Source organism: Panthera leo, chromosome E2 (assembly GCF_018350215.1).
Source record: "Panthera leo isolate Ple1 chromosome E2, P.leo_Ple1_pat1.1, whole genome shotgun sequence".
Lineage (NCBI taxonomy): Eukaryota > Metazoa > Chordata > Mammalia > Carnivora > Felidae > Panthera > Panthera leo.
The window spans coordinates 9,569,816-9,584,518 of NC_056693.1; the positions used below are offsets into that span (position 1 = coordinate 9,569,816).

Here is a 14,703-nt window from a genome sequence, read left to right on the forward strand (position 1 = left end):
TTTTTAGAAAGAGAGCACGTGCATGAGTGGTGGGGAAAGGGGCAGAGAGAAAGAATCTGAAGCAGGCTCCATGCAGCCCAATGTGGCACTCGATCCCGCCACCCTGGGATCATGACCAGAGCCAAAATCAGACTCTCAACCAGTTGAGCCACCCAGACACCCCTCAACCTATTTATTTTAAAATAGGAATGTGTATTGGAATCACCAGAGAGCTTTTAAGAATACAGACTCCCGGGTTCCAGCCTAGACCTATTAGCATTTGTATTTTTTTAACAGCTTTATTGAGGTAGAATTGGGCACAGTTTACTGTGCGATTACAAGTTTGGAGATTTGCATATACCTGTGAAACCATCGCGACAATCTAGGTAATGACATCACCTCCAAAAGCTCCCTCCTGTCTCTTTCTGTTTGTTTTTGTATTTGTGTTTTTGCTTTGTGTGTAAGAACACTCAACATGAGATCTACCCTCTTTTTTAATGTTTTTTTTTTAAATTTATTTTTGGGAGAGAGAAAGCATGAGAGGGGTAGAGAAGAGAGAGAGACCTGAGAGAGAAAGAATCTGGAAAGCCATTAGTTTTGTATAAAAAATTATTTATTAAGAACTTTCAGGGGCGCCTGGGGCACTGGCTCACTCAGTTAAGCGTCTGACTTTGACTCAGGGCATGAGCTCACTGTCTGTGAGTTCGAGCCCCGTGTCAGGCTCTGTGCTGACAGCTTGGAGCCTGGAGGCTGCTTCGGATTCTGTGTCTCCCTCTCTCTCTCTGCCCACCCCCCTCAAAATCAATAAACATAATAATAAAAAAATTTTTTTTAAAGTACCGACTCTCTTAGCAAAACAACAGCCAAAAGACCAACCACTCTTAGCCAAAGACCAACCACTATGTTGTGGAACATATTCTAGAACTGCCTTATCATATTTTGCTGAAAGATGTTCCAAAAAGGAGACGAAGTTATTGTACGTTTGCAGGCTACGTACACAACAAAGACACTGGACACAGTATCTCCTGGCTCCCTGGATCACAAAGGGAAAACCACCCATGGCTGCCACCACCTTGCAGAGACGGTCATCCGGGTACAACAGAGGCGAGGATGTGACAAATTGCTGTGCCCTGAGATTGGAAGTATTCCTTGGAGGGAAATGTACAGTTTCAAGTCCCAGGAAGAAGAGAGAGTGGTTTTCATGAAATAAGTGTGTGGATGCCGATAGGAATCCCCAGATGCCAACTGCATTGTTCCACGGGAACATCTGTCGATCCAAGATTTGGGGATAAACTTTCTCAAGTGACTGTAGGAAGCAGTGTACGCAGACACCAGTATTAGAAATAAGCAAAAGCATCAACTGTTCCCAATTAGAATTGGAATTCAGAGCTCTTGAGTAGGTTTTTATTTCATTTATTTTTTTATGTTTATGTATTTTTGAGAGCGAGAGTGAGCGAGCACAAACGGGGGGAGGGGCAGAGAGAGAGGGAGACACAGAATCCGAAGCAGGCTGAAGGCTCGGAGCTGTCAGCACAAAGCCCGACGCGGGGCTCGAACCCATGGACAGCAAGATCATGACCTGAGCAGAAGTCGGACGCTTAACCGACCGAACCACCCAGGGCAGCCTGGTTGGCTCAGATGGTGGAGCGAGTGACTCTTGACCTCAGGGTTGTGAGTTGGAGCCCCACATTGGGTGCAGAGATTACTTTTTTTAAAAGTCTTTAAAATTTTTGAAAAATGAACATAAAATCTATTGGGCAAGAGCAGAAGCCACCAGTTAAGAGCCTCTGATTTGCTGGCTCTTGACATTTTGGTGGCTGTCATTTGAGGCCAAGCCTTTCTTTTGTCATTGTTTCCAAAAGAAATCCTCGTCTTTACTGATGAGTAGAAAGGAGGCAACATGATGGATGTACTTTCAACTTAAAATATTAATGAAGGGGTGCCTGGTTGGCTCAGTTGGTTAGTCTGACTCTTGGTTTCGGCTCAGTCATGATCTCATGGTTTATGAGTTCAAGCCCCACACTGGGCTCTGTGCTGACAGCTGGGAGCCTGCTTGGGATTCTCTCTCTCGGTCCCTCCCCTGTTCATTCTCTATCTCTCTCTCTCTCAAAAATAAATATATAGGGGCGCCTAGGTGGCTCAGTCGGTTAAGCGGCCAACTTCGGCTCAGGTCATGATCTCGCGGTCCGTGAGTTCGAGCCCCGAGTCGGGCTCTGTGCTGATGGCTCAGAGCCTGGAGCCTGTTTCAGATTCTGTGTCTCCCTCTCTCTGCCCCTCCCCTGGTTCATGCTGTGTCTCTCTCTGTCTCAAAAATAAACAAACATTAAAAAAAAATTTTAAATACAATTATAAAAAAAATAATAAAAAAATAAAAATAAATATATAAACATTTTCTAAAAAGGATATTAATAGAGACTGTCGGAGCCTGTGTTTCAGAATTCAGTCTTACTTTTCAGAGCTGTGAACTGTAGGGGACCCGTACACGTGGCGTTGCTTATTCCTCGGAATTGCAAAGCCACCTGTGGCCCATTGGGTGGATCTCCATGGCCCTCCAGAGAGCAGAATCCCGCACCAAAGATTCATGGGGCGTGCGCAGGGATGCTTGTATCCAGGAGCAAATCTACGTCTCCAAACAGCCTCCCTGGGCCTCTCCGGTGGAGTCCTTGGGCCTGGCTTTCAAAGATCCATATAAGACCCATGTAAGATCCAAGACTTGGATAAGTCTATACTGCTTCTGGGTCCTGGATGGTTGTGGCTGTGGAAACAACTTGAAATTCCTTGTCGTGACTCTCCTAATCCTTGTGTATTTCTTTTTCTGCATTTCCTTCTATGCGAGGCAGAGAGGTGGGGGGGGAAGATGAAGAAGAGTGAGAGGGAAAGAGGAGGGGGACTGAGAAGGGAAGGGGACCTTACGACAGGGAAGAGGAGGGGCGCCTGGGTGGTTCAGTCAGTTGAGCATCCGACTTCGTTCGGCTCGGGTCATGATCTTGCTGCCCATGGGTTCGAGCCCTGCGTCAGGCTCTGTGCTGATGGCTCAGAGCCTGGAGCCTGCTTCGGATTCTGTGTCTTCCTCTCTCTCTGCCCCTCCCCCACTCATGCTCTGTCTCTCTCTCTCTCTGTCAAAAAAAATAAACATTTAAAAAAATTTAAGGAAGAGGAGGAGAGAAGGAGGAGTCTGGGGATGCTAGAGAAAAAGAGGGGGAGGAGAAGGAGGAGGGACGAGCAGTGGTTGGGGCTCTAAAATCCTGAGGATGAGCTGGTCAACCAGCAGTCCCTGAGAGGAGGAACATGGTCCTGCACGTGGTGTTTTTGCTGCTCTGGGTCTGCTGGCTTCACAGTGTGTTTGGTCAAGACTATGAAGGTGAGTAGCAATGTTCCAGCATCGGGGTGGCCATTTAAAAACCAAGTCTTGGGGCGCCTGGGGGGCTCAGTCGGTTGGGCGCCCGACCGGCTCAGGTCATGATCTCACAGTTTGTGGGTTGGAGCCCCACATCGGGCTCTGTGCTGACAGCTCAGAGCCTGGAGCCTACTTCCGATTCTGTCTCTCCCTCTCTCTCTGCCCCTCCCCTGCTCGTGCTCTGTCTCTCTCTCTCTCTCTCTCTCTCTCTCAAAAATAAATAAGCATTAAAATATTTTAAGTGCCTTATTAGCGTCTTTGAAAATGGAACTGAGTTTTGGCAAGTCTGTTTTAAACCCTTTACCAAAATCCTGTGGCCTTCGACAGTTGTAAATAACACAATAAGAAACTCCATTATGGATGCATTTCTTACACGTTTCATGGGGGTTACACGTAGTTGTGAAACAATTTTTTTTTTGTTTTTGCAAAATGGCAAAAAAAAAAAAAATGATGGTGTTGCATGTCCTATTTGTAAGTATTCTTCAGGACATCTTTGCCCTGAAACATAAATCAAATGCAGCATGGATAAATATTTTTTTAGAACAAGATGTCCTCAGTGTGACCATGACCACTGCTTTCTTTTCTTTCTTTTTTTTAATGTTTTTATTTATTTTTGAGAGAATGAGACACAGAGCGAGCAGGGGAGGTGCAGAGAGAGAGATAGAGAGAGGGAGACACAGAATCCAAAGCAAGGCTCCAGGCTCCGAGCTGTCAACACAGAGCCCGACGTGGAGTTCCAACGCACGAACCGCGAGATCATGACCTGAGCCAAAGTCAGATGCTCAACCGACTGAGCTACCTCGGGGGGCCCCCACCACCTCTTTCTTATCTGTTAGAATGTTCGTTTTATGCTGCTGGGAAAATAACACTTTTGTCTCAGAAGTGGATTCTTTCATGAGATATCACTTTTGTGGGTACATGAGAAAAAGAAAACATAAGCACAAGAAGCTGGCTAAGACGGTCCTAAAATTTCTCCCCTTTTGGTGCCGGGCCTCCTGAATTACCAACATCACATTTTCCCACTGTCTGGATGCCGTCCAGAGTCTGGGTGATTGTAACACTTCTCAGAAGAATGCGCGTTAAGAATGAAGACCCACCGGTTCTGGGCACCTTAGCTGGTCTTTCCATTTAACGTGGTGCTAAGTCTACTTCTGAGCCTTTGGAAATGTTTACTCACACTGTCCATCTCCCTTTGCAAGTATCTGTTTCCCCGAGGCTAGGAGGGCCCTGTGGTTGTCTCTAGGGGTTTCTTTTGAGCCCCTGACACGCAGGCTACAAGTGTTGACGCTGTCCTTTGGCTACTGTCATAGGCACAATGACCCACATTGGCTACTGTGGGCACAATGACCACGTCCCCACGGCAACCCGGCCTGCGGACAAGATGCCATCGGAAATAAGGGGCACTCTGATTCCAGAGACGAACCAGGAAAAGCGTTGCGTTTTAGCATCTTAGAAGGAATGAGATGGGTGGTTCGGATCCCGCCAGGCACACGGGATGGTGCAGACATTAAGTGGCGGGAGTGCCTCCATTCATGCTCCTGGCTAGTGGGAAGACAGGAGACAGATGAGCCCTACGAGCATACCCCTCCCCCCACTCCCCGCATGCCCCTCATGAGAACGGAGATGTGATTGACCTGGCGAGGCTTCACAGAGGGCTTGGTTGAGTGACCTTATTCCAGGACTAGAAATTTGCCATGCACGAAGTGTAATTTCCCCGCGGTTACGAGCTGTTGGGGTGCACTCAGGGATTAGGTGACACTGGGGTCCCTTTGGGGAGGACGGCACAGAGCCTGATGCAGGGCTCGAACCCACGGAACCGTGAGACCATGGCCTGAGCCGAAACCAAGAGTGGGAGGCTCAACCGACTGAGCCACCCAGGCGCCCCTTAGCAAAGGTTTGCACTAAAATACGAATCTTGCATTGCAAGAGCCTTTATTATTTTATCGGGGTGAGGCGGAATGATAGTCGGGCGCTCCTGGAGGCCCCCTACTGGCTGAGGGCTGAGCACCCTCCCACCCTTCTGTATTCCACCTCCCTCCTGCAAGGGGCTCCAAAGTCCCCCTCGCCACCACCACCGCCCCCCCCCCCCCCCCCCCCCCCCCCCCCGCCACCACCACTTGCCCTCTCTGGCTCCAGCCTGAGTTTCATCTGTGACCTCAGACAAGGTTCTGAGCCTCGGCTGCTCTGGAACAGGAGGAGAATGATTCTTATTGCCCCCAACACTCCAGGGATGCCACCCGGAATGGGCAAGGTTGAGAAGGGGGTTGCCTGGGGTGCCTGGGTGGCTCAGTCTGTTAACCTTCCAGCCTCAGCTCAGGTCATGATCTCATGGCTGGTGGGTTCGAGTCCCGAGTCCCGCGCGTCGGGCTCTGTACTGATGGCTCAGAGCCCAGAGCCCGCTTTGGATTCTATGTCTCCCTCTCTCTCTCTGCCCCTCCCCCACTTGTGCTCTGCCTCTCTCTGTCTCTCAAAAAATAAACGTTAAAAAAAAAAATGAGATCGCGAGATCACATGGCCATTCTATTTTTAATTTTTTGAGCAACCTCCCTACTGTTTTCCATTTTCCATAGCAGCTGCACTATTTTACATTCCCAGCACGAGTTCTCCATAATTCTTTGCTGTTATGATTAGGTCAGGTTTTCTTTTAAAAATCTTTAACCCGTTGTATTATGGAAACGTTCCCACAGACTCAAAAGAATTGTCAATGTCTTCTCCCCCGTGGAGGGCAGACAGAATTTCTAGTGTTAAGCCGAATGGTGTGCTGGGTGCTTGATGTGCATAATACATATGGTCCTCATAACAAGCCCACGAGGTAGGTACAATTAGCGCCCTCATTTTATAGAAGAGAATCTGAGGCACAGAGGGGTTGAGTCGTGTCCCCAGAGCCACACAGCTAGCTGGGGACAACTGAGCTAGAGATTCTGAGAAAGCATATTTCTTTAGCCACATCTCTTCACTGTCAATTTATATTCTGAATGTGTCCTCCAACTGGAATCCTTCCTGGTGATAGGTGTGAAAAAGTAAGTCATCTCGCATCGCCTTCTTTATGCCATGTTTCCTGCTCCCAGAAAAAAAAAAAAAAGTTTCATGTTTTATACAGGTTTTGCCAGTTCAACGGTTACAGGCAAAAACACATCCATTGAGATCCTGTCTCTGTTCCGATCTCAGAAAAGAGCGGTTGAAGATCTGCGAACAACAGACAATCCGTTTATGATGAAATGCCCTAGCACTTTCTGTGAGATTTCTTGTAATTTCAATACTTGCCCGATACCAGAGTCTCCTAAACTGGAATTCTGGAGCAGTTTCTAGTGGATATTAGTTCTCTATTGTTTGTGAAAATTAATTGCAAACTTGAACCTCATCAGGGAGAAAATAATGACGATTATCGTAAGGAAAGAAATCCTTTCTGCAATGAAAGAGTTGCCGTATGGTACATGCTTGCTATGTGCCATGTACTGTGCAGAGCCCGGATGTATGTTTTTATTCAACCCTCATAACAAACCTGTGACTTTGACCTGCAAAGACCTTTCCTTAACAGATGCTAAAACTAATTTGATCTTATTCTAAAAGCCAAGGACAGATCAGTAAATGTTTGCTTCCAGTGGTACCTTTCAGATAGTACTAAAAAGAAATAGAATAAAACAAAACAGAAAAGAACAGTGAAGGTGTAAAACATGTTTTCCCTCCTATATTGTGGTTTATTTTTGTAGGAAGGTATGGAAAAAGTAAGTCATTTATTTTTGCCTACTTATTTTTTTAATTTTTATTTTATTTATTTTTGACAAAGAGAGAGAGAGAGAGAGAGGGAGAATCCCAAACAAGCTGCATGCTATCAGTACAGAGCCCAACTCGGGGCTCAAATCCACAAACGGTGAGATCATGACCTGAGCCAAAATCAAGAGTTGGATGCTCAACTGACTGAGCCACCCAGGCACCCCTGATTCTTTGTTTGTTTTAGAGACTGTTTTTGTTGTTCCTGTTCATTAACACTATTTGGAAAATACAGTTAAAGCAAAAGGAAAAATTTTAAATCACCCACAATAAGGGGCGCCTGAGTGGCTCAGTTGATTGAACGTCTGAATTCAGCTCAGGTCATGATCTCACAGTCCATGAGTTCAGCACCCCCATCGGGCTCTGTGCTGACAGCTCAGAGCCTGGAGCCTGCTTCCGATTCTGTGTCTCCCTCTCTCTGCCCCTCCCCGACTCATGCTCTGTCTCTCTGTCTCTCTCTCTGAAAAATAAACATTTTTTAAAAATGTTTTTTAAATCACCCACAATGACACTACTGAAAATAAGCATCACTGAAATTTTGATGCCTCTCCTTCAAAATATTATCCTTACTGGGATATAATTCAGTAAAATATTTGTGTTTTATTTTAAAGGTTAATCTAGTGAAATAAATATTTGTTTACAATTGTGTCTTTCAGATGACAATCTACCAGCTATAGGTGAGTTGATCAAAATTCTTTTATTAGAGTTTCTTTTGAAATTTGGCAATAAAATGTAAAGTCGTTGAATATTATGCTTCTTCTCCTGGTGAGAAACTATATTTTTCATGAAAAACTACTATTTTATGTTTTTATATATAAGATAAAGTATGGGGCGCCTGAGTGGCTCAGTCAGTTAAGGGTCCAACTCTTGATCTCAGCTCAGGCCTTGATCTCAAGGTTGTGAGTCTGAGCCCTGTGCTGGGATTTGTGCTGGGCATGAAGCCTACCAAAAAAAAAAAAAAAAAAAAAAAAAAAAAAAAAAAAAAGATATAGTACAATGTATGTTAAAAATAGTTGAGGAGGAGTACCTTAGTGGCTCAGTCAATTAAGCATCTAACTCTTGATTTCCACTCAGGTCATGATCCCACAGTTCATGGGATGGAGCCCCACCCTGCATCAGGCTCTGTGCTGGTGGCTCAGACCCTGTTACTGGCCCAGAGCCAACTTGGGATTCTGTCTCTCCTCTCTCCCTGTGCCCCCTCTCTCAAAAAACACATAAATAAACTTAAAAAAAATTGTTAAGGAAATGGGCTGAGCATGGAGCCTGCTTAAGATTCTCTCTCCCTCTGCCCTTCTCTCTCGCTCGCATGCTTTCTCTCTCTCTCTAAAATAAATGAAATGAGAAAAACCTGTTGTAATAGTTAAGGAAAAAGAAGAGGAAAGCAATTATAATATTATTGTTAATTTTACTGTTTATATTTTTGAGTTTTCATCCCATACAATTTCATAATGTGATTTCCTTTTTTGGAAAAATAGAGTCTTAAAGGATGTAATGAAATAGAGAATGCCTTTTGTCACCTAAAGATGAAGTACAAATGTTTTCCTATCTATTTCTGTGCTCATCTTTGTTAATGCTTGCATGGTATTATAAAGTTTTACTTTATTTTATTTTATTTTATTTTATTATTTTTTAAGTAGGCTTCATGCTCAGCATGGAGCCCAATACAGGGCTTGAACTCAAGACCCTGAGATCAAGACCTGAGCTGAGAACAAGTGTCAGACACTTAACTGACTGAACCACCCAGGTGCCCCTAAAGTTGTATTTTATTTTTAAATTCCCTTAGTGATTGGTACTTTTGGATTAATTTCTATTTGTGGAGCTATTACCAACCATGATGAAATAAACATTCTTTTGGGCTTTTTTAAAGTCTTATTTATTCATTTTGAGAGAGAGAGAGAATGAGCAGGGGAAGGGCAGAGAGAGAGAGAGAGAGAGAGAGAGAATCCCAAGCAGGCTTCATGCTGTCAGCACAGAGCCCAGTGTGGGGCTCAATCCCATGAAACATGAGATCATGACCAGAGCAGAAACCAAGAGTCAGACGCTTAACTGAGTGAGCCACCCAGATGCCCCTGAAATGGACATTCTTAACCTCAATGTCATTCCCCCTGTCCAAAGCTCAGATGTGCCTATTGTGACCAGTACTAGTGAATACTGTGGGGATGATGGAATCTAACACGTGTGACATTGCAAAAAGGAAATAATATATAAACCAGAGAAAATAACAAGTACAATTATTTTATATGAATGTGTACTTTATAGGAATGCCTAGGAAAACTAGGAAAGATTACTAGCTTCAAGAAGAGAGTGGCTGGATATAAGATAGATATACAGTAGTAAGTTGTTTTTCTCTATACTGGTGAGAATAAACTAGACACTGGTGGGAAAGGAAGTCATTCTATTTTACATCAATGACCAAAAGCACTTTGGAGTTATATCAGCAAGAAATCTCCAGGACTTAAAGTAAATGATGAAATCACATTGAAGAACACAAAGCGAGTTGTAAATAATAGAAGAATCATGCCATGTTTTTGACTGGAAAGCATAAGAATTGGGAAATAAATGTCAGCTTCAAATTTTCTTTTTCAGACACTATAACTCACTTTCCGGAAGTCAAAGGTAAGTTGATCAGAAGATTTTTGCAATGAAAGTTCATTTCCTTATAATTTTATAAAAACAGGGAAAGCAGTGGGGTTTTTCCTGATAACATTTCTTTTTTCTCTTTTCATAAAATTTGATATAAGCAATTTGTAAACAGAAACAAAAACAAGAAATAGAGTCACCCCGAACTTTACTGGCATTTTACTGGCACTCTTTAATTTCTGCCAATATAACAGAAAATACCCGATTTTAAGATTCACAGAGGATGGGGCGCCTGGGTGGCTTGGTCGGTTAAGCGACCGACTTTGACTCAGGTCATGATCTCACGGTCCGTGAGTTCGAGCCCCGTGTCGGGCTCTGTGCTGACAGCTCAGAGCCTGGAGCCTGTTTCGGATTCTGTGTCTCCCTCTCTCTGCCCCTCCCCTGTTCATGCTCTGTCTCTCTCTGTCTCAAAAATAAATAAACGTTAAAAAAAATAAAAAAAAAAAAGATTCACAGAGGAAAAATGCCCAATAGTAATGAGGAATATTATACACAAAAAAGTACTAGAGAAACATCTTGTATTATCAGATATTTAAACAAACCACAATTATTGCCATATAAATAGCATGGTGTCAGCCTAGAATGCATCAAATAATAAGTAATCTTTTCTGATGCTCCCTGGCTTCATATTTTTTTCATGTTACCCTGGACCATCTATTTTATTTTTTTAATCTGTTATTTATTTATTTATTTATTTATTTATTTATTTATTTAAGTGTGGGCGGGAGCACATGGGAGAAGGGCAGAGGGACAGAGAGAGAGAGAGAGAGAGAGAGAGAGAGAGAGAGAATCTCAAGCAGGCTCCACGCTTAGTACAGAGCCTGACACGGGGCTCAATCCCATGACCCTGGGATCATGACCTAAGCCAAAATCAAGAGTCAGACACTCAACTGACTGAGCCATCGAGGCACACCAACTGCACCATCTGTTTTAAAGGAAGACAGGAATCATCTGTTTTAAAGTCAAGTGTTTTAAAATTGTATAAATGCCTCCTGCTAATGAAAATCCGGGTAGAAGAGCACATTGGTAGGAAAGATGAGTCGCTATTGCCTTTTGAGAAAACAACTCCCAGCAGTGTTAACAATTCATGTGTGCTTTAACCTAATAATCTTGCTTTGGGGAGTCCATTCTGTAGAAACAGATGCTTCAATATGTAAGGATTTACATATATGAATGCTGGCCTCAGCTTCATACGCAGAGGATAAACAATCTGAATAAGGGAAATATTGAATAAATTTGGCAAAATCCGTATCACAGACTCTGAATTGGCATTAGAAAGGAGCTAGAGCTACAAAGCTTTAAAAGGATACGTTGGATAACATTTTTGGCTTGAATCAATGGATGGATAGAGAATGACTGTCATTCATAAGGGCAAATATAAGCAAGCAAGAAAGATAGTGAGTTCAATTCTAGATAAAGTTCTGGAAGCTGTCTTAAATAGAGGCCAGGAGTTCTAAAAATAAGGGGGGGGGGGAAGGATATGTTGAAAAGGATTTTTGTGATATGCTGAGTTAGAAACTCAGGTTATGGGGACATCTGTGGCTCAGTCAGTTGAGCATCCGACTCTTGATTTCAGGTCAGGTCATGATCTCACGGTTTGTGAGTTCGAGTCCCGTATTGGGCTCTGTCTGCACTGAGAGTGCAGAGCCTGCTTCAGATTCTCTGTCTCCCTCTCTCTCTGCCCCTCCTCTACTCGTGCATGCGCTCGCTCTCTCAAAATAAATTATGGATATAAAGTGTGACTCATTTGGGGAGGGAGCAAAAAATCTGTGCATGTGTACCCCTACATATATATTATGTATAGTTATATATATGTTGGATGGATGGATGGACGGATGGAGATAGATATATATATAGATATATATATAGATATATAGATATATATAGATATATATATATGCAGAAAAATCCATATGTACATGCAGAAAAGTGTGGATAGAGATAAACCAGGCTATATACAGTGTGTGTGTGTGTGTGTGTGTGTGCGCACGCATGTATGTGAGAAGGTAAAGAAAAAAGACAGAGGGGAAATTGTTTAACAGACAAGTCTCAAATTTATGTTTCTAACCTTAGTATAGACTTCTGGAACTAGGGTCAAATGCTAAGCAAACCACCAACAGTGTCTATACCGTGGAGAAAAGTGGGACACGGGGTAGGGGTTTCAACAGCTCTGCTACTACGTGACCCACCAGAACCTCAGGCAGGGGCTCTGATTCTGGTGCAAGCAAGGGAGGATGAAAGTAATTTTGTAACATCTCAACTAACACTCCCAGAGAGGGACGAAGGATCTTTGTTTTCTCTAGATGGCAAGTGCGTCTTTCCATTCCAGTACAGAGGTGGGATATTCTATGACTGCATCAAGTTCAAGGCAAAACACAAGTGGTGCTCCCTAACTAAGACTTACCAAGGACAGTGGAAGTATTGCTCTGAAGAAGGTGAGTACCTTGCCTCTGCACACCTCAGGGCGGTGATCTTCTGTCGCCAGGGCTGAAGTCCGGGGCGACCCGCCAGAGGGTCCTGAGAAGGGAATCCACAGTCAGTTCCATTGCGAAAATAAGGTTTGTGCAGATCTCTGGCAGTGTGGAAGTCACAAGGCCCCCAAGACGTATGATGAGGGCTTCACCCACGTTACCTTGAAATGAAAACGTTTAGCAAAACCCCAATCCCCCACCAACATTTCAGAGTAGATGGTGCTGAGCGGAATGGTGTGTGTGGGCGCACGCGTGTGTGTGATGGCAAAGAGGAGGTACAAAACAAAAAGATTTCTTATCCTGATTGCTTCTCTCCTCTGTAGACTTTGCAAAATGCGTGTTTCCCTTCTGGTACAGACGCCTTATCTACCGTGAATGCACTGAAGACGGGGACGCGTTTGGGAGAAAATGGTGCTCACTGACCCAGAATTATAACAAGGACAAGGTCTGGAAATATTGTGACTGATGGCGACATTTCCTGGGAGGGGCATGAGGAGGGTCTAATTGTTCCCAGGGGAAATAAATGTCCAGTTTCTTTTGTGAAAGGAGGAGGTAGGACTCTCCTTAAAAACGTTTTTTGTTTTTGTTCTTGTTTTTTTCTGAGCTATGATCTGGCTGTAAATAGCTCGGGGTTTTGGTCGTGGATTATGGATGATGAGGTTTTTATATGGAAACTTCTATTGTAGCCTCAGCACTTTTACTTATTAACTGGGTTAAATTTGGCCTTTTTTAGAGAGAGAGAGAGAGAGAGAGAGAGAGAGTGAGAGAATCCCAAACAGGCTCTATGTTCAGCATGACCCTGACCTGGGGCTCAATCTCACCACCCTGGGATCATGACCTGAGCCGAAATCAAGAGTCAAGGGCTCAACCGACTGAACCTCCCAAGTGCCCCTGCTTTGTCATTCTAAATCATTGTCCCTTAGAGGGAAAATAGAGGTCTTTACATTAAAAACAACACTCCCTGGGGTGCCTGGGTGGCTCAGTCGGTTGAGCATCTGACTTCCTCATCTCTCAGTCCATGAGTTCAAGCCCCGCGTTGGGCTCTGTGCTGACAGCTCAGAGCCTGGAGCCTGCTTCCGATTCTGTGTCTCCCTCTCTCTCTGCCCCTCCCCTGCTCGTGCTCTGTCTCTCTCTCTCTCTGTCAAAAGTAAAAATAAACATTTAAAAAAATTAATAAAAACAACACTCCTTGATGAATTTTCAGATCCTTGTCTGTTCAGATACTTCTTTATAATAGGTCTTTTTGCTTCTTGCAAGTTTTTTAGGGGACATTTTTGAGATGAGCTCATTTTTTGTTTTCCTTTATCTATTCCTAGTTAAGCATTCAGGATCCTAAGAAAATGTTGAAATCCTGACACAAAGGCAATTTGCCTCCAAGGGTCAAACGAATCACCCAGATATTCCTTATTTAGTGTGCCAAGAAAGGCAGCCGGTTGCCTTCCCAACAATTTCCTGGTCAGGCTAACGCAAATCTACATCAAACCAAATCCGTTATGCCCAGGTGCATTTAGGTTTTCATAAGCCTGAAACAGACTATTATAGCAAAAGCCTAAACAACTCTTGGGATATGTGAACTATTTTATTTTTTTTATGTTTTTTTATTTTTAAAGTTTATTTATGTTTGAGAGAGAGAGACACACACACACACACAGAGCGTGAGTGGGGGAGGGGCAGAGAGAGAGGGAGACAGATTCCGAAGCAGGCTCCAGGCTCTGAGCTGTCGGCACAGAGCCTGACGCGGGGCTCGAACCCATGAACCATGAGATCCTGACCTGAGCCAAAGTCAGACACCTACCCAACTGAGCCCCCCAGGCGCCCCTCTGAGGAGAGTTTTTAAAGCTGTGGGTCACAGTCATCAATTCAATGGGGCATGACCAGCACTGTTAAAAATTTTAAATGCTGCAGAATTGGAGGAAAACCGCAGAGTATATAGTATGTGTATCCAATATATTATTTCTTATAGTTTAAGCTGATTTTATAAATAGATACGGATGCCTATATACAGATACGTACACGGATAGGTCGCGGGGATGTGGTGTGTGGCCTGGGGACTGTAGTCGATGGTGTCTTAGTGCATTTTTGAAGGCTGCTGCAAGAGTGAAGAGTGAATCTTGAAAGTTCACATCGTCAGAAAAATTTTCTTTTTTGTAACTTTTTATGGTCACGGGTGGTGCCTGGACTCACTGTGGTGATCATTTTGCGGCGAACACAACGTCCAATCGTTACATTGCACAAGGTTGTATGTCAACATAACTCAATCAAAACCTATATATAGGGGCACCTGGGGGGTTCAGTCTGTTGAGCTTCTGGCTTCAGCTCAAGTCATGATATTGCAATCCGTGAGTTCGAGCCCCGCGTCGGGCTCTGGGCTGATGGCTCGGAGCCCAGAACCTGCTTCGGATTCTGTCTCCCTCTCTCTCTGCCCCTCCCCCACTCATGCTCTGT

General features: G+C 44.0%; 1 protein-coding gene across 1 annotated transcript; it reads left to right on the top strand.

Annotated features, from left to right (window-relative positions):
• The first annotated feature begins 3,267 nt into the window (after positions 1-3,267).
• On the top strand, positions 3,268-12,762 carry BSPH1 (binder of sperm protein homolog 1). The gene is made up of 6 exons (XM_042920345.1): positions 3,268-3,340; positions 4,687-4,809; positions 7,804-7,824; positions 9,734-9,763; positions 12,091-12,222; positions 12,582-12,762. Exons 1-6 carry the CDS (start codon positions 3,268-3,270, stop codon positions 12,722-12,724), a joined length of 522 nt encoding a protein of 173 aa, XP_042776279.1. The 3' UTR covers positions 12,725-12,762.
• The last annotated feature ends 1,941 nt before the right edge of the window (positions 12,763-14,703 follow it).